The sequence below is a fragment of the Erithacus rubecula genome (assembly GCF_903797595.1).
Source record: "Erithacus rubecula genome assembly, chromosome: 2".
Classification (NCBI taxonomy): Eukaryota; Metazoa; Chordata; class Aves; order Passeriformes; family Muscicapidae; genus Erithacus; species Erithacus rubecula.
The window spans coordinates 77,959,070-77,978,918 of NC_136685.1; the positions used below are offsets into that span (position 1 = coordinate 77,959,070).

The following is a 19,849-nucleotide window of genomic DNA, read 5'->3' on the forward strand; positions in this document are numbered from 1 at the left end:
ATCTAAGTAAACCTTACTAGAATGGCCTTAAGTAATTAATCTTAGTGCAGGCCTGGAATAATTCATTATTTCTGCACAGAAAACTTTTTTCCACTGTTGTTGGCTTGTTGTAAGGAAGGGCACAACAGACTTCAGGAGCATCTTTCAGAAAACTGAGATTTGGGGAAACATCATGTACAACCATCCAGAACAGCAGCACTCTCTCTCTGGACAAACTCCCTAAAAGCAATCTGTTACTCAGAATATGATGATTCAAAGACAGCAGAGAGAGAAAAACTGATGCTCAAGCTATTGCAGTTTATGGAGCAGAACTGTCACTCAGCCCAAAGGAAAACTCTCAAAACTGACTGTGAGGACACCATATTTCCATTCAAGATCACCTCCCTCTACCAGCAAATGTAAATCCAAAGAAGGCAGATAAATTATAACCCATAAAAGCACTCTTGTTAATTTATATACAACAGGGTAACATCTTTTTATTTAGCATCAGGAACAGCTATTTGGAAATGAGTGCAAAAAAGAAACTGATCCTTTACTTGTTTCACTTTGGCATGTGGTATTTCTGCTAGGCTCAGTGGTGTATCTAACATCAAAGTAAAACGCTGATTATGCAGTCCCACCATTTCATTATTAATATCACCTTCCAGCTTCTGTGAAGCTGAACTTCAGATTTCAAATAATACTTCTTGCAAAGTCCAGGCTGGCACAGTTGTGATTTGTAAGGCATTTTGTAGCAAAAGGCATGAAGCATGCAACCTGAATATATATTCTCTAACCCTCTTAGTTTAGATGCTTCAGTGGGGAGGTGTACCCATATCCATCCTAACTTAACTGCTAATTAGCTTTTAAATAAATTAGTGATAGGCAGATCTTACTCTTTTAACTTAAAAATTATATGCCTACAAATGACAGGTAAGAAATTCTATAATTTTTAATAAATCATTGTCATTAATTTTGCAATGAGAAGGAGAACCTTTGAAAATTCTAGTAGAAGTGAAAATATAAAATAGCAACTGTTTGCTTGCAATTTTGTTTTAGAAAACTGTGAAATTAAATTTACCCTGAAAGTCAAAGCTTTGATGTACCCAGCTTCCTATCCTTCACATCTTGGATACCCACTTACCAGGGAAAACTGACAGCTCTCAAGCTGACACGGAGCCAGTAACACCCAGTGTGTGCCAGGGCTCACAGCCCTGCAGGAGAGAGCCTGCCTTCCAGGCAGCCTGTGCACAGCTGGCCCCTGGAGTTTCACAAATCCTCAATCCCTGGCAACAGCCATCCTTCCAGATCTGCTGAACCAGAACTTCCAGAAACGAATTAGAGATTGCCCAGCCCTCTCAAACCCAAACTGAAATAGACTTTTATCACACTGAGGTTGCTTGTAAAATGCTATTTAAACACAAACCAGGCAAAAAACCTCAAACATTGAAAGCAATATTTTGCTTCCCTGAACCTGCTTCCTCCACATGGGTTCACATTTTATAAATTTATACCCTTACAGAAAACACTATATGAGAAAAAATGCTGAGAAAAGTAACTGCTTTAACACACTCTTATCAAAACATATCCCAAGCTAACTGAACAGAACACATAAACGAGGAAAATGAAAAGCAAAAAAATTGGAAATTCCATTACCTCATACCAAAATTTTTCCCAGTCTGACAGATAAATTACATTGTTATCCTGAAGTTATTTACTTATTGTGCCTCGCACCTATTTCTGACATATCAAAATAAAAATTGTGCTACAGAGATAAACTGATGAGAAACTGACAAAAGTATACAAGCTTCAGGTCATAATTATAAGGTAACTCCTAAAAGGTGCAAAATTAAACTGGCTTCCAGAAACTACAGGTTAGACATAATTTTGCTAAAGGAAATGTGGAAAAATTTAATTTTCCCTGGTATGACTAAATGAAATAACCTAGTTTTATTTACTGCTTTGAAGAAGCACATGTCATTAAAACTTCTTAGCTACTTATACACTCTGATAATTTTGGGACAGTAAATCTGAAATGAAAATAAATTCCTCCTCCATCAAGTGGACTGCAAAATTTTAGTTTTATTTATATAGCTGTTCTTGTACATGGTTTTGACAGAGCAAATCACAGATCTGTATGGAAATATTGCAAAACTGCTTCCCCAGCCCTCTCCACTGGAAACCAGTGGTGAGAGGAACAAGAAATCAGCTTGGAATGTTTAGACAGAGCTATGTTTGTGTCTCTGTGTGCAGACCCTTTCCTTGGGACATGTGAAAATAATAAAAAAATGGAAAGTACTGAAAAGTACGGATGCAATCCAAGATGGGAGTGAGCCCCTGTTTCCAAGAACACACCCTTGATTATTCCTCAATGGAATTTTTATTCAGATGCAACCCATCCCAAGCACAGAAAAGTAAGACTCCTGAGAGGATGGCTTCTATTGTTCACCTATTCTGTAGCAACTTCTTAAAACAAGGAACAGGTTCAAGTTTACTCTTCTTTCCCCCACTAAAGTCAGAATACACATCCTTGTAAAAGTTTTATAAGACAATGACAGATTTCTACATTTCTTCCCACCTACCAGGCCAGATGAAAGGAAGGGAACCTCATATGGAGGAAATCTCTTTTCAAAGAGGCATTAAACCAGCCATAAAGTACTATCTTTTTTCTTTGAAAGGAAACCCTGGAACTGCACAATATAAGAAAATGAGTATCCAAAAACATAAGTGAAAGTTCTGAAGCCCATCCTATGGCCAGCAGTCCTAAGATCATACATTACAATTTCTCTTCTAAACAAAAACTTTCTCCAAACTCATTGTCACTGCTTAGTATTCAAGGAATATGGAAAAGCCATGCACACAGATACTTGCATAAGAAACCACCTTGATTAAAGCAAACAGCTTTTCTCAGCAACTGCATGCTCATATTCCCAGATGTAGTATGCCAAGCTCTCCACTTGTAACAGGGAAAAAGGGAAGGGCCACTCAGACAAACTACAAAGCAACAGTAAACTATATACCCACCCCTCCATCACATTAACATAAGTGTGCACCTAAACAGCATTTTAAGAGGGAATGATTATACAGAATGAGAGGAAATAACATGACAGAAGAAAAAAGGAGCAATTTATCATTATCAGCATAGGATTTGTTCAGGTAAATGTATTGGAAGAAAGCCAGCAAACATGAACCAGAAGCAAATTACACTGTGTCCAAGACACCAGTCTGGAAAGCAAAGGGAGCAGGAACACAAAATATGCCATATCAAGCAGCCACTAGGCAGTTTATACACAGCCACAGAAATAACCACTCCCAAAACCAGGAATGGATATTTCCTCCTGGCAGGATGGACATTAACTCCACCCAGCAGCACTGTGGTGCCAGTGCAGGTGAATTAGTGTAGCTGGGCTTTGAATATATTACTGCTGCACAACTAGGTCTGTCTGTCTTGAGTCAACTTAAACTTTATTAGAAATTCACTTGCATTAGTTAACTCAAATTGTTAGGACTTTTTACACTTTTCACACTTTTTTTGTTCAGAGACCAGCTACAGCAAAGTCGACTGAGAAAGGGCATGGCTTTCCAATTCCCATCCCAAACCAATGTTTTGCACAAGGATAAAACCTTCTCCCAGAGAAAATCAGTATTTTAGTGATATTTGGAAGGCCTACCTTGCCCAAACCAGGAGTATCTTTCACTTTGCTGACTGCCCTCAACAAACATGGTGGTGCAGGGGGTGGGGAAGTCTGAAGGATGCTGCTGAAGCAGGTAGAGAAGAGAGGAGATTCAGGAACAGATGATGCAGAAGGCCTGTGCTTCTTCTTTTTGGAAGACAGGTTCAATTTCTGAGCAGCTCTGGGGAAAAAACAACAACAGTAAGCTAAAACAACCTCAAACTCATCAACAAGAATAAATAAAAATATTTATCAGGTTAATATTTACATAGGCTCTCAGTTTTAACCTCATTGATCCCAATACTTTTATGATTCTTGCTCTTCCCTCCTTAGTACTATTTTAATGCCATTGACCACAAACTTGCTCCAAATTTAGAGTCTTCATTACACAGGGTCACAATCAGGCCTCTGTCACTATTTTATCTGTTGAAGTAATTCAGCCTGCAAGAAAGCTCCAAACCCAAACCAATGAGCTGTATGGCAATTTCTGGTTTAAAATTATAAAAGGGTCTTATTGTAGGTCATTGATTAGAAAATGAGCACTTCTGCAGAGTTAATTAGTGATAAATGCTCAGGTGACTCTGCTGAGATGTAAGAAGCCTTGCACTAGCAGTTCAAAATTTTTATCACCTCTGAAAACATACACCTGTGCAAAAGCTGAACAAATGTTGACCAATGAAATATTGGTGTTTGTGATGGGATGGAGACAATCATATAAACTTCAGCTGTTTTAACCATTAAGCAGGGGAAACAGTGAAGACTGTTTTCATTAGTACAGAATTCTCTGATAAGAATGCTGAAGTTTGTCTGGAGTTTTATTAAAAAGCTAATATTTTCTGGAGCAGAAACATTCAGTACTTTTTTTTGCAAAATGCTTTATTTTGAGAGATAATGCAACATTCAAGTCTTTGTTGCAGCTGGTTTGTTCCAACACTTGTGCACCCTGCACTGCCCAGGGATAACATCAATATGAATCCTGCTGTCCCATGGTTTCCCTACTGCAAAACAGAGCACTTTAAACAGAGCAGGTCAGCAGGAGTACCAACTCAAAGGAGAGATGGATAGAACAATTTTGTTTGCTTTGGCAGACAAATTGGGACTTAATATATGTATAAAAGCAATCTGTGCTGACAGTAGCTCTCCTTCCTTTGCTGAAGTGCATCACTCAAGACCAATAATTCTAAATCCTTCTAAGTTTTAAGAAGCTTTAACTCCATTATACTGTTATCAGTTTATATTATCCGACTCAAAACTTACAAAACTAATGACATCATTTTACCCAAAGGAGTCAGGGAAGAAAGACTAAATATATACTCATATGCATATACACACACATTTCAATATGCAAGTAACCTGTGTTTGTATCATATGTCTCAGACACATGGACAAATTACTGTTTGGTATGACTTTGCCATATGGCAGCTGGTCACAAGTACACTGTGTGCACCACCAGGGTGTTTTCTTTTAGCCTATGCCAAGTGCAAAGCACTTTCAGATAAATTTGTTTGTAATAAAAGAAAAACACTAGGAGATTTTAACTGACCTGACACAGAATTAGAACTCAGAATTTTCTGTACCACCTCCTTGTCCTTTCTCTTTACTCTGACCTCAAGACTGCAGTTCATTACCTCTCCCTCTCATTTAAGCATACGCTTTATTTTCCATAGAAAACATACTCAAAATGTGTTGGTCAAAATCATTTTTCCTTTCCTTGCAACACTTTCATGGTTTGAGAGGATTCAATTGTTTTAGCTTCCACACTGTCTCTCACTAACACTTTTAAGAAGCTGTCCATGCTGAATCAAGATCTTCTGCACATCTTGGTTTCACTATAACATTATTTTAAGAGAAGTCTTGTACTCCATGGGCACCACTGAAAATGTAAATGTTGGTCAAACATACTGAAAGCTTTTCCCCTGTGGTCAAGCTCATTCGTCCAGTCTGAAATATAGGAAGTGGCTCCATCCACTATGGTCATCTATCTGGTCTCACTGACTCATGCCCTGGTGAAAATATATTTCTTAAAAGCTGTTTCCTGAATTGACTGACAGAGCCATTATCCCTCTTGCCACTAGTGCTCCTCCAGAATTTGCTGCTCTTTTTACAAAGCTGACAGTGTAATACAAGCCTCTCTGTGACCCAACCAAGCACACGGCCAACATTTTCTTAAAGAAAACACATTGTTGGTGGTACCTGGCCTTTTCAAAATCTTGGAATTGCATTATAGTTTGACAGTTATAACCTTTGAAATTGCATACAAATGGAATAACCTGCATTTTCCTTGTATTTTTGGCCTGTGACTGGGAAAATGTATGAAAAACAATGAACTATTTCTCACAATTTCATGGGGTTCTCTAGCTTTCCCAAAGTAGAAGAAATCAATGCATGGTAGGCTAAATAATAATTTACAAGCCCTATCAGACTGGACTGAATTTTAAAGAGGATCAAAAAGGCAATAAGCATCAGGTAATTGCCAGAGCATTTAACTGGGAAGAGAAGGATAGTTTAACCACATGTAGGCTGCAGTATGACACAAATACACACTGTGGCTTCCTTGTGAGCACATTTGCATGAGCAAAATCCTCCAGCCTGAGTGCTAGCATTGCTCCAAACACAGCTGGTCATGCCAGCTGGTACTGATTTGGCCCTGTAGTCTAGCACAGGAGGTTAGGAATTCCCATATTTTACTTTTCCAGGCAAGTCAGAGGCCTGGCTCTCCCATGCAGACCCTCTGGACCACCAGGCAAAGCACCAGGCAAGACCTGAGGGCAGTGCAGCTCAGAGCTCTGCCAGCAGCTGTTTAGGCTCTGTTCTTTGTATAGGAGCCAGCTATTTTATTTTTTTCATTTAATATCTAGTATTACAGGACTCTGATTTGCACTGGAGACTCTGCATAGTGCTGCAGTAATGGTGATGGCAGCATGGCTTTATGTACTGACAATAAGCTGGTCATACTCCAGGTTGTATCAGCTCCCACTTGAGCCAAGTGGTATCAGCCATGGAATATGCAGGGGTGTGCAGGGGGCTCCAGTGCATTGCAAACACTTCCCCACTGTGGGTGGTATGGCTGTGGTAGGGACTGTGTCCACAGAGACTCACAGGGAACTTGATCCAAATTCAATTTTTGAAGTGCATAATTTAACCTGCATTAGACCACTGTGTGAACATACTCATTCACAACAGAATTGTCTTTATTGTCATTTTACTGAATTATCTTCCAAAAGAATGCATATTTAATCCAGTTTAGCTAATATACTTTGGATTAACACCGTCAGATAATTTGGACTATTTCTTCCCTGGGAGTCCTGATGCAAACAAGCAGCTGGAGACTTTTTGAAGGCTTACAAGATTTCTGGCAGAGAAAATAATCACAAGATCAAGAGTTGAAATTGCAGGAGGGACATTAGAAAGCTGATTAAAGTTCAATCCAAATAAATCTAATACATTGCCCTGGCAGGAAAGGAGAACTGCTTTGAAAGGCCACCTGATCCATAGCAAAAACAGATAATTTCTTGAAAGGAAAGAAATTTGGTTTTTGTTTTTTAAAATAAATCTTTAATGATGTATACCTTTGGGCAGTCAGAATAGTTTTCACACCCCACCTATGCAGAAATGGTAATGTATTTTTTCCCCTTAAAACTTTACAAGCAGGCTGGGATTTTCAAACACAGGCTTCTAAATTAATGCTAATAAAATTCAAAGGACACTTGTTTAGCTTGTTAAAAGAATTTTTTTTTTTTTTCAGCAACGCATCATCCAAGACAAAGTTAACACCTTAGGACTGTCAAAGTAAAGGTCAGCAGGCCCATTAGATTCAAAAGGAGGTGGAACACTAAGTGCATACTTAAAATATTATTCCCATTTGAGTCAGCAAAGATCATTGATAAGAAGTAGTGACTGACACACTCTATCACCAGTGACATCAGAAGAGATTTCCTTAGGTGTGTATCTCTGTACAACTATTCCTTACTGGATGTTCATACTACCCCCTAAGATGCATCCAGTACTTATTACCCTTGGAAACAAAATTCCATCATAGAAGCTACTGAGCTGGAATATCAGTTTCTCTGTCAAAATAGGAACTGAAATTTCATTTTCATATCCTATTTTCCACTCCGAAAATTACTCACAAACTGGATGTTAAACAGCTATGTATTAACTAACTTTATTGTAAATATTTACAATTCTAATTTGAACTAAAAAAATATTTTTCTTCTTTATTTGGAGATACAGTCAATTTTATAACAGAGAATTATTCTGGCTGGGTACACCATACAAAGAGTAAGGTATGAACTTTATCTGTGCAAGGGATGGCTTGCCAGAGCCTTGATTTGACACTTGATTTGTCACTTTGATCACTTGATTTGACAAGCCCAAAGTAGGTTAATGACCTTCCCAAGCAACTAAAACACTACCTTTACTTACCAAAAAACTGCCTTGCCTGCTGTATCTTAATGTACATTGAAAACTAGATGGAAATTTACTTTGGAAATCAGTCTTCTGAGCAAACTTTCTAAGCATATTTGTGCAGCTATATCACCAGTTATAAAATGAGCCAATATAGCTAAGATCAGCAGTGATAATCCAACATTTGAATCATGAATCATTCGAATTCTATGGTCTCAGGTTGAGCCCCTGTAAGTGAAAGACACCATTATCCAACCACATCCTCAAAACAACAGCTGTATTGATGTCCTCTTTTTTCCTTTTTTTTTTTTTTTTTAACCCAAGACATAATTTCTCCTGTAGAAAAAAGCAAAAGTTCTTGACTGTCACCTACAAAGTAAAACATTAGTTAACTGACTGTGCTGGGTTCAGCTGGGGTAGAGTTAATTTTCTTCCCAGTGGCTGGTGTGGGGTTGTGTTTTGGGTTTGTGCTGAACACAGGGTTGATAACACAGAGCTGTTTTTGTTATTGCTGAGCAGGTCTTACACACAGCCAAGGCCTTTGCTGCCTTTCCTACAGCCACTGGTGAGCAGGCTGGGAGTGCATGGGAGGTTGGGAGGGGACACCAGAGTCACCAAAGGGATATTCCAGATCACATTGCATCATGCTCAGGATATAAAGTGGGGGGAAGAAGGAGGAAAGGATGGAATGTTTGGAATGCTGGTGTTTGTCTTCCCAAGTGATCACTACATGTGATGGCCCTGCTCTCCTGGAGATGGCTGAACACCTGTCTGCCCATGGGAACCACTGAATTAACTCCTTGTTTTTCCTTGCCTGTGTGCATGGCTTTTGCCTTCCCTATCAAACTGTCTTTATCTCAACCCACAAATTTCACTTTTTCCCTTGGCTGCTGGCTGGGATTAAACCACGACACTGATAGAATGTCAAACAAAGGTATCCTGGCATCCTGCCATTAGTTTTGATTATTTCCAACTCAAATATTTGCCAACATGATTTCCAAGTGCAGTTTCTGTTTTGGGTAAATATGTTTATATTAAATGAGTCATCATATCATACAAAAGTCCTCATGTAGCTGGAAGGTAAAATCAATGGGATACAGCAAATCTACAATCATGCAGATTCCTTTTCTGTGAGAAAAGCCAATCCTGACTTTCACACAGGGTCACTAAAGAGTGTTTTGTCCAGGATCTTTCATTACTGAATTACATCACCTATATGCTGCCCATACAAACTGGACAGAGTGCACTAAATGGGATGTCCACATTTTCTTCGTATAGGGATCTAACCTACCTTCTCTGAACTTTCACCAAAATTGATTCAATGTCTTTCATTCACCTGGATAGGTGATGTAGGCTCAGTATTATATTACAGTCAGGTTGACCTGACTATTAGCACCAAAAGGGGGGACCCCACACCTGCCACTGCCTTGTCTGCATACTTCCTTTCCCTCTCTTGCTTTTTTCCTCACATTTATTTTGGCTTGGCTGCTGCTGCTTTTACCTCCTAAATGGGCTTGTGCCGAGGGTGTTTTAAATCATACTTATTTGACATGGCTAATACGCCTGAATTGCTATGGCAAGGTCTTTCCCAGCCTTAAAATCTGAGGCCTGTGGTATGAAATGTGGTTTCATACAAATCTCATATTTCTATCTGGAGGGGCAATGAAGTGGCCAGGAGCCATGGCCTCCTCTGTGCCATGCCTTACCTTGCATCTCCTGAAGCAAAGAGCAGGAAGATGCTTTAGAGGATGTTGAGCCCACAAGCTAACAGCTTGCTCTGCCACCCCTCCACCATGTGCTGTGAACCAGGGCGACCACCTGGGAAGCTTGTTCAAGAAACAAGAACAGCCTCCAAGAGCTTTTCCTCATATCTCTACGTGGAACAGTTTTTCTCACCCAGAGTGAAAGCAAAAAGGGTGATAAAATCTCGCAGCTGGCTTGCCATGTCCCTTCTCAGTCCTCCTCCCTGGTTTCCAACAGGAAGCTACAAGCTATAAACAAGAATCAGGACAACTTTATTCCACTTTAATTCTCAGGGTGGCCAAACCCAGGGCTGTGGTGTTGCAGCCCAGTAAGATATGTAAGGAATGAAATAAAAATCCTCAGAGGAACATTTTCAGGATTTGTAGTTCCAGTAAGATTCTTAGTATTTGTGTTTAATTATTTTACAATGCCTTTAAAATCTGGAGATAATTTGAGCTTTCTGCTTATTCTGTAGAAGGTATAATAAACATCTCTCTAATGCCCAGTAAACACTTGCCCTGTATTGTTCTCTTTATTTTTATGCATGCATTCAATTTCATAGCAACAATAAAGCTGTCCCTAAAGCTGTAATCTTTCACATCTTGGGTGGCAGTTCAGGTATTTTGGCCACAGTGCTTTAGTGACTGCACTTTCCCCAGGAACTGTACTATAACTGCCAAGAAACTCATTATTTTTAACATATTTAATTCTAAAAGAACCAAAATAGGGCTTCAAACTTTATTCAGGATATGTCTTATAAAAGCTGAGGCACACAGGCAAACTCAGTGAATTTAACAGCACAGACATGCTCTTATATCAGCTTCAAAGTTGAGTAAATTCACTGGCAACAGAGCTGCTCCTAGATGGCACCAAAACAAAGATGAGGAATATGTTTGCAGACCAATAGCTTAATGAGAAGCTCAAAGTTCTACACAATTGTACTGTGGGACAGAGGACTCATATTCTGCACAGTTGATATTTGAGGGAAACTCCCAGTTTCAGAGAAGGATATGACAAGATCTGAAACAGACCCCTTCTCATGCCATTGCTGTTTATTCACAACATTCTCTTCACCAGCTAGCACTGTATTCCAGCAGAGATCTTTTTATCCAACCTACAAATTCCTGAAAAACACTGATTTGGTGACAGTTGTCTTTCTGCCCTTGGCAACAGGATCATTCATTAGCACTCATGCATAAAGGTAATGTTGGCAAAGCATGTAACAACTCAAATGAACCATCATACTTGGAATTTCTACAAGAGCCCATGCCTCTGTTCTTCAATGGTACCTGTCTAGAAAACTACATCTTGACTCTATATTTTGATACATTTAGTGAGAGAAAGATCATTTCAATTACTTTGCTTTTTTTTCTCCTCATTCTCTTCTCTTCTTAGTACGGTTCCTAAATTTCAGGCATTACCAACCAAGTTAGTGGTCACACAGATGATAAAAATGACCAGATTCACTATTTCTGCTGTGTTATTGACTACAGACACACATAATCAACCTGCATTTTTAGAGGAAAAAAGTGATTTTGGTAATCAGAAGAAGAGCCCAACCATATGAAAAATGATCGGCAATCAAAGAAGAGAAATAACTAGTTAATTTTTTTAAGAGTGGGTAAAGGTTTTTTCTACTATTAATCTATCTTATTGTTCTCTATGAAAAAAAGGTTATTTAAAAAATGGTAGTCAGACAGATGACAGTGCTCACATTATCCTTGGGAAGCTCTGAGGATCAATTGGATATGTGTCACTGCATGCTTAATGCATGAAGCAATCTGACCCATTATACTTGTTTAAATAACGATGCTTAGCACTAGTTTATTATAGGAAGAAAATCAGATATATTTACTATAACTCAAATTAATTCATATATCTTTATCATTTACCACCATGGTTACTTGTCAACCCATTTTTAGATCAGAGTAGCCCTTTCTTTAGTCACACTGAGCTGAGGGCAAGGGCTCTAGCATCTTCCAAGGAAAGGTCAGAAACAGTCTCTATCCAGCTCAGCCTTTGGGTGTTAAGAAGTATTGACTATTTATAGTGATGATTTATTTTGCAAGGGCCCAGCATTGCCACAAAATAACAAGGAAGGAGATGTGCACTCCTTTATCTTGCTGTTGTTATATTGCTATTGTTTACAACAAGAAATATACACAGACCTTACAGTTGTTAACTGTAAAATACTAAAGGTACAAATGTACAGGTACACTGCCTTCTCATGAAAGTTCCCTAAGTATAGCTGACAGGTTTTCCCTGTGTCAGATAACACAGGAAATGCCAAACTATTGGACTGGACTCCTGTTAGTCAGCCCCTAGCTGACTGTCCTCATCAGCAGTCATGACAGCTCAAAAACATGACTAACAGGAGCTTTGCAATGTGGGGCCCACAAACCACTGGCCATTTAATAACAGTCCTCAAAATCACATAAAGAAAATTCTTTAGCTGTAAGTTTTATGGAGCTTATACGATTACAGTTATTCTATTACCTTGAATGCTAAAGCCTGACCACATACTGTGCAGAAAGCTATTCTGCTTCATATCTGCCCCATTCAGCAAAAACCTCTCATAACAGCAAGAGAAAAAGCAGCCAGCACACAGATTCACAGTCCATTTTGTCATTGTTTAACTTTCCGGTTGGCAGAACCATAAAAAGGTTAAAAGGCAGGTATGTTTTACAGGGGGTTTTGCCTCATCAATATTTTTGAGGTCAGCACACTTAAAATAACACCAGCATACAAATGGTAAACTATTCTGACAATGCAGATGCACTGAAATTCAATGCACTTAAGCCCAGCTCTGACAAGCCATCTCCTGTTGTAGTAAAAAAAATTTCCTCTAAGAGTTCCTGTTAGTTTTGCTTTGTACTTATTTAAATCCCCACCATGAAATAGTGATAATTATTTGATACAAGTTGATTTCAGCTACTGGAGACTACAACAATTACTATAAATAGCATGCTAAGGTCCAAGTCTGAGGTACTTCTTTCAGCAGACTAAATTCATCCAGTCCCAACAGCTTATAAGGAAAGTAGACAAAACAAAAGAAAGAAATTTTATGATCCCACCTTCCTAGAGATAGGCTGAAGCACAAAGAAATTCGTGAATGGTGGGAAATATTAAATTCATCTAGATTTTCTTGGCAGATTCTCACAAATAGTTACAGTGGTTTTGGAGTTGCATAAGAGCATCCCCACCAGTATCTACAAAGTGGGTACCCAGATGATGGGCTTGTGCTCCAAACCAGGGCATGCAGGAAAACTAGAGCTAGGGGGCATATGGTGAAACAAGAGGAGTTTGGACATGGTGTAAAGAAAAGATTTTTCACCCTGAGGGCAGCCAAGCAACACTGTGAAGTTTTTGTGCTTGGGAAAGTTTAAGGCCCAAATGGGTAAAGGCCTGGGCAATGTGTCTCAGAGCTGAGCCTGCTTTGAGCAGGCAGAAACATCCTGAGGTGCCCTCCAGCCTCCATGATCCAATGATGCTATAAAAGAAATGTTAATGCAAATCTGTATTTTTTTTCTTTCACAATTTTCTCTGAAAATTTTCAACAGAATCACCTAGAGTCAGTCTCAGAAATTTAAGAAATTCAAAATTAAAGCTTTAAATTTTAGAATAATAATCTAAATATAAGTGGAGAAATGTCACATTACAATTCCAAACTGAAAAATATAATAGCTACTTCTTCTTGCAAGGCTGTAACCAAAATATATTTAAAAGCTTCTTGATTATTGTTTACTTTCTGGCAGGACATTGGCTAATCAGCAGAAGCTGATGAATTTAGCTTAAATGAAATCCACATTTCTTGTTGAGAAAAACAATTGACAGAAATTTCACCCACATCACCTTCAATGTTTTGTGATAAGACCTTTTCCCTCTATCTACTGAATACTCAGGTAATAATTCTACACCACACTAAATGTCCTCATTCCCTACCATTTGTAGGAAGTCCCATGTGCCCAGCCTCTTGCAGGAATGCTCAGCATTCTGCTGGCTTGGACCCCACTTCCTTTGGGAGCTGACCTTAATATTCAACCTACTTTAATCATGCTGCAGAATGACTATGAAAAATTATGAAACTGGAAAACACTATTAGTGTTGGCAATTACTCATATTTTTAAAACAAACCTTTTGTTCCTTTTTTTTCTATTTCCAGTAAAGTGAAATAAAAAAATAAAAATAAAAAAACCCCCATGAAATTAAATGCACCACACAGAGTAGTAAGACATTAAATTGTACAGATGTGTGGCACAGGCACCAAAAAGCAGAATTTATGACATGTAAAGCCATTAATTTGCAGCTTTGCTTATTACCTGTTCAAATTTCAGTGAAAGCAAATTAATTTTCAGTTCTGCAGGCACTCTTCAGATAGTTGGACAAACCACTACACTGAACAAGTTTGTTTCTTAGCAAAACCAAATTTTTGAAAATACCTCTAGAAGTGGAAAAAATAAGTTAATTAAAATAGCTCAAAATTTTATGCAAAAATGTTTCTCTAAACCATTCTGTCTCATATACAAAAGGCAGGGAAATGCATTTGCTGTTTGATTTGGCATCTCAATCTCATTTGTGATTTGCTGATAGCACCAATATTTGCAACTCTGTTCCACCTGAATAAAGTGCCAGTAACTCCTGTTCAATATTGCTGAAATACAGCTGAGAGTGAGGGGTGCAGGGAAGGATATCAGAGGAATTAGCAAGGATCTTGACTGCTCTTCCATAACACCAAAAGGACTGCAGTCTCTGAGTCTCCTGGGTCCATGGTAGATATTACAAATATAAGGGGGGGGTAACATTACCCAGAAAAATCTTTTGACTTTTAAAATGTACATGGGCCCCTCTAAGAATAAGACACAAACTGTATTTCTCAGTGTATTTCTTTTATACAAGAAAGGACAGGAGAAGAAAAGAGCACTTTCTCCATATAGAAAAAAAATTGAGTATCTTTTGATTTCCAGAGCAGATGATAACAGAGAGATTAATCTGTTTCTTTAGCTCTACTACAGTCACCTGCAGCAAGGCACAAGAATGCCAAATGCTCCCTCAGTCTCCATTTGCAACAAGAAAAGCCATTATTTTCCATTCTGGAAACTTGATCACACTCACATATTTGGTATATTGGTCATTTTAAATAACCTAAACTGGCCATAAAATAAAACTCAGAATTTTGCTTCCAACCTCACAAGATTCTGCTCTCACTTGAAATGCTTTTATCTGATTTAAACAGGAGAGGATGGAAGCCTTATTGACTGGGAAGTGTAGCTAAAATTAAGCTGACCAACAGATCTGGCATGTCTGGGGTTGCCTCTTTGAATTAAAGAATTCTCCAGCTCCTTCAAAGAGAAACATATTCTGTTGAAGCTTCAGAACAAAATGAAAACTTCATTCAATTTGGAAGATATTGATCCATTTGGGACTTGTTCAAGCTGGCTAGCTTTATCAGTTTAGGCCTCCTTGGCTCATAACAAACCTGTGCAGTACTGTCTGAGCATCCTCAAGCAGACTGTCCCCTCATGCTCCCACCCTGATTCTTCTGCGACCCAGTACCCAGCAAATGCAGCTTGCAGTCAGCCCTCTCTAAAAGGCTTTTTGCAGGTATCAGTATATTGTAGCACTTTGATTTCTCACAACCAAAAACTCCCCCTGCACCCTGTCACTGAGCTGCAGAGGTTAACACCAGAGTTTAACAGGACCCAATAGAGCAGTAAAGAGTGGGGCCCTGCACAGCTTTGTAAACAGCCACACATGAGGTCATGCTCTCTAAAATTAGGTTATTTTTAGTCAATCTTCTGTTTTACCCACTTGCAATATCACCATAAACTGTGGGCATCACTAAAGTAGCCTCATTCAAGCAGTCATTCAAGAATGAACATTGCAACTCGAAAGACTGACAAATATTGGGGGGTGAGAGGGATTTAAAGTACTTTAGCTTGAAGTAGCTGATAACAGAACCTTTCTACACCACAAGACATAATAGATTTCTAAATATAAACTTTATTCTTTTCCCTGATATGGTGCTTCATTGGGAAGGTGGGAAAGCCATAGGCATCCACTGTGTGTCCACAATGCAAAAGCACTGCAAAGATGATATACACAGACCAACCACATAAATACACATTTTTTTTACCACTGCCTAAATATAATTTATCCCACTATAATTTCAACAGTATGGCTACAGAAAATGGCCTTCTTAGTGTGAAAGTATCCATTCTGGTCAGTTTATTCCTAAACAGCAGGGGAAATAAGGAAATACAATGTAAAGTACTACCTAATAATACATTTGCCATTACTCAAGTGCAGCTCTACTGAGACAATTATTTTAGCAAGAAGAAACAAACCAAAAAATGTTGCTTTGTAAACGTATGAGCACACACATGCAATACAGCCAAGTTCACTTTCCCTGCACAGATCAACACCCACACCTGCATGCACAAACCAAAGAAAAAAAGCCCTGTGGAGCACAGGACAGGGAATCCATTTAGGTGCTGTTAGTGTGAGCAAACACTATCACACTGCTTCACACCTGAGCTGACACAGCACAGCTCTGCACCAGACAAAGCCACTGGCCATAGATCTCTCCCTTTCAGCCATCAATATCACTGACTTCCTTTTTCCTTCATTTTTTGTTCTCTTGTAGCTATTTTCCATCTGTTGTGTTACCTGTTTTTGTCTGGTTATATCGATTCATTTGAACAGGTACTATCAAAAACACAGCAGGCAGACGAAATGCTCGTCACCAACTCACCAGTGCCCACTCAGGGGTGATGTTACAGTCTTTATTTTATTATTAGTTCCTGTCCACTGCACCAACTTAGACTTTCATTTGTTATTCTGTTCCCCCAGCTAGACAGCATTTATACTCCCCTCTGGATTTATTTTCTGTTCTAGATACCTATCTCTGAAAAAGAAGATCTGGAAGGAAGAGCCATGGAATATGTGACACAGTACCAGGAGAAACAGTTTATCTGTGGGACCTTTTTGCATGGTTGTATTTCACACATCAACACTGCAAGGAAACACACTCTGATCACATTAAATTCAAATCAATAATATAAGGGGCAGTTTCAATGTCTCTCTGGAGATACAGCCGTGCTCCAAAGCTCACTGAGGCCAATCTTGGGTCACTTTTTCTGAATGTATGATAAATTTCCTCTGCAAGTTCCATTTTGCAAAGACCCAGGCATCTCCTGGGCTATGTGATGCATGCCTTTAGTTCCTACTAAATGGAACCTTAAGGGGCTGCACAAATTTCTAGAACAGGCATTTTCCAAATTATAAAAGCAATTCCTGTCTGAGGACCATATCCAATACCACAGTGTATGCCCTGTATTGCTGCTGAAAGCAAAGGAAGCACAAAATACTCATTCTCTTGAAGAAGGAGAGTACAGAAAGCCCTGAAGTTAGAACACAAGGCAACCAGCTCATGCATGGAGCTCATCAGTATGATCCTTAGGAGGCTCCCAGGCAAGTTGGCTGGAGGGGCAGCCAGCCAAACTGGGGTTACCACGATGGGGGTTAGGAGGGGAAGACATAATTACACTATCATTATTTACCAAGCAAGATACAGAAGTTTTTCAAGCATGACTGAATTGCATCTGCCCTCGAACACCTGGCTGGGAGTAAAACTGGCTCACAAGCAGAGAAAGGCTGGCTGCCTTTGCTGCAGATAAACTCACTATCATGAGAACTTCAAAGAGCAAGGCATTTAGTAATTAAAGGAGAATAAATACAGGGCATGTGACCATGCCATTTCCCCTTCTCTATCTGATGCCACGGGAAAGCACGGAATGACAAAAACAAAGCTTGTTTTCATGTTCTTTTCTACCAAGACTAAATAAGATTATAGCAGAAGCAGACAGACAGTCACATTGACAGTTCAGTAATAATACTGTGAAGCTAGTTGAGGGGAAGAAAAAAAAAAAGCACCAACTCAAAAAGTCTCTCAGCAGTCTATTTTAAGGAGGCATCTTATATAACAGGAAACAAGCACAGTTATTCTGGATTCTTGAACACCGTCTGTCACGCTGCCACAAGCAAAGGAAGTATAAAGAAGTATGTGACACCATTTGAAGACTGTTAGTTTTAATTAGTCTTAATAATGTTGGTTATATAAATCCTTGCAGGTTGAATTAGAGGAAAAAAGTGCCATGGAGATTAAGCCTCCATAATATCTAAATCCAAAGCTGAGGGAAAAATGTGGTTTTTTTATTATTTTGCAAATGGTGAGCTCAGACATGAGGGTGGTGATCAGTGTGTGACAGGCACTAACCACTAACACTGGTCTCAATTCAGGGCAGGAATACACACTCTCAGGAAGGCATGGGACAGGTGGCTGCTCCTTGGCAAAGGACCACTTTTCTGTCCAAAAGCTATGGAGTGAAGCATCAGATGTCCATGTAGAATTTAGCAGGAACACTGGAAGGGTCCCTCAAGGTTCTGGTGCACCAGCTGACTCCTTAGCCACTACCCCATCCTGCAGATGCTACTGGGGTGCCCGGAGCTACTGGTGCCAAGAGCTAACACACCTTCTCTACCTTTTCCCTATGCAAGTGCAGTCACATAACACAGGGCAGGAGGGAATCCTCAGTTTCTTAGGGTTCTAGTTTAGGGGTTAGAATTTGGCTAATTGCTTTGGTCACAGACAGTGTTTAGGATGAAAGGATGTACTAGAATTTGAAGATGACCAGTGAAACATTTCTGGGTCTTAATACCATAAACGTTTGTTTTTTTGTTTTTTTTTTTTTAAGCTTTAACGTAGATGGAAAGAGAAATAAAATTGTCTGTTAGTGGTTGAAAATAATGTTGTGTCTAATTCAAACCAGAATTTTGATTGTTTCATTTCTGATGCCAAACCGAAAAACAGTGATTCATATATCATTACTTTGCTAGCCTGACAAGAATTAAGGGAAGAATTGTTTGGACACTACTTAGGTTTATGGAACATTACCCCAACCAACAACCATCTGCTTCTCCCAGGGCTGTGCAGGTGTATAGATCTGAAATAGCCCATATCCAGAAAAGCAATGCCACAGAGAAGCTTTGCAAACCTCAAGAAAAGAAAACATAATTTAGGCATTAAGATGTAACTGAGCATAACACATCTGGGACAGATTTTCTGAAAATCTAAGTTAGCTTTGCTCCAAATACTTCTGTGTGATTTCACAGCAGCTGGTTCGTGGAACGTTTGAAATTTTCCCCTCTCTTTATCCCCATTAGATACAAAACTAAAAGCTTCCTAATCCATGAAGGACTGCTAAAATAGCAGAAGAAAAGATGAAAGCATAGAAGCTAGGTCAGCTAATAAAAATATTAAAAATATTGAAACTTGCAACAACTGAATATTACTATATGTTGATGTAATGCTTTACCAGTTTTTATCCATTTACTTCCTAGTATGCTGACTCAAAAAGAGAAAGACCCATTTAGGCACATCTTATGCATGTAATATTAAATCCACCCTTCATGAAAAAGCATCTGTATATCTCAGTGTTAGGAACTTTTCATAGTGACTAATGTCTAAACCAAGGAAACATATTGTTTTGATTATACTTTTTAAATGGGCATATTGAAACTTATACAAGAAGCAGAGAAGGCAATAAAACTCCTCCAGTTCCCCATCCAAATAACTATAATCACATTAATTATACTGCCTTCCATTCCATAGTTATCATTACTACATTATGGTCAGAAAATCAAATGCAAGAAACTTTTCTTTGTGTCTGATAACAAAACATTTTGCTCAGATGTTCCTAGTTAGAGCTGCAGTTTCCCTCACAGAAGTACAACAGTAGGGAGGTGAAGACATGAAGTTCCCCAAATCCACAGAGATGGTACAAAGCCAGAAGGAATGGCAGAGTTACAATTCCCTGGGCAAACTCTGTTACTGCTTAACAGACTTCATCTGAGGAGGTGCCTTGGCTGCATTTCACAGTAACTTCCCACCCCACAGGGCACCCGCTCTAGCAATACTTTTCTCATTTACAGGAGGTTTTGAATAGCACGTTACAAACTTCTCCCTGCAGCTTTCTGAAAGAAGTTGC

At 39.0% G+C, this 19,849-nt stretch overlaps 1 protein-coding gene across 1 annotated transcript in view; it reads right to left on the bottom strand.

Annotated features, from left to right (window-relative positions):
* The window catches only part of KIF26B (kinesin family member 26B), a 264,374-nt gene that overhangs the window by 93,365 nt on the left and 151,160 nt on the right, over nt 1-19,849 (bottom strand). The window contains exon 5 of the mRNA XM_079298877.1: nt 3,651-3,834. Coding sequence (XP_079155003.1) covers nt 3,651-3,834 — 184 coding nt within the window. The remainder of the gene's footprint in view (nt 1-3,650; nt 3,835-19,849) is intronic.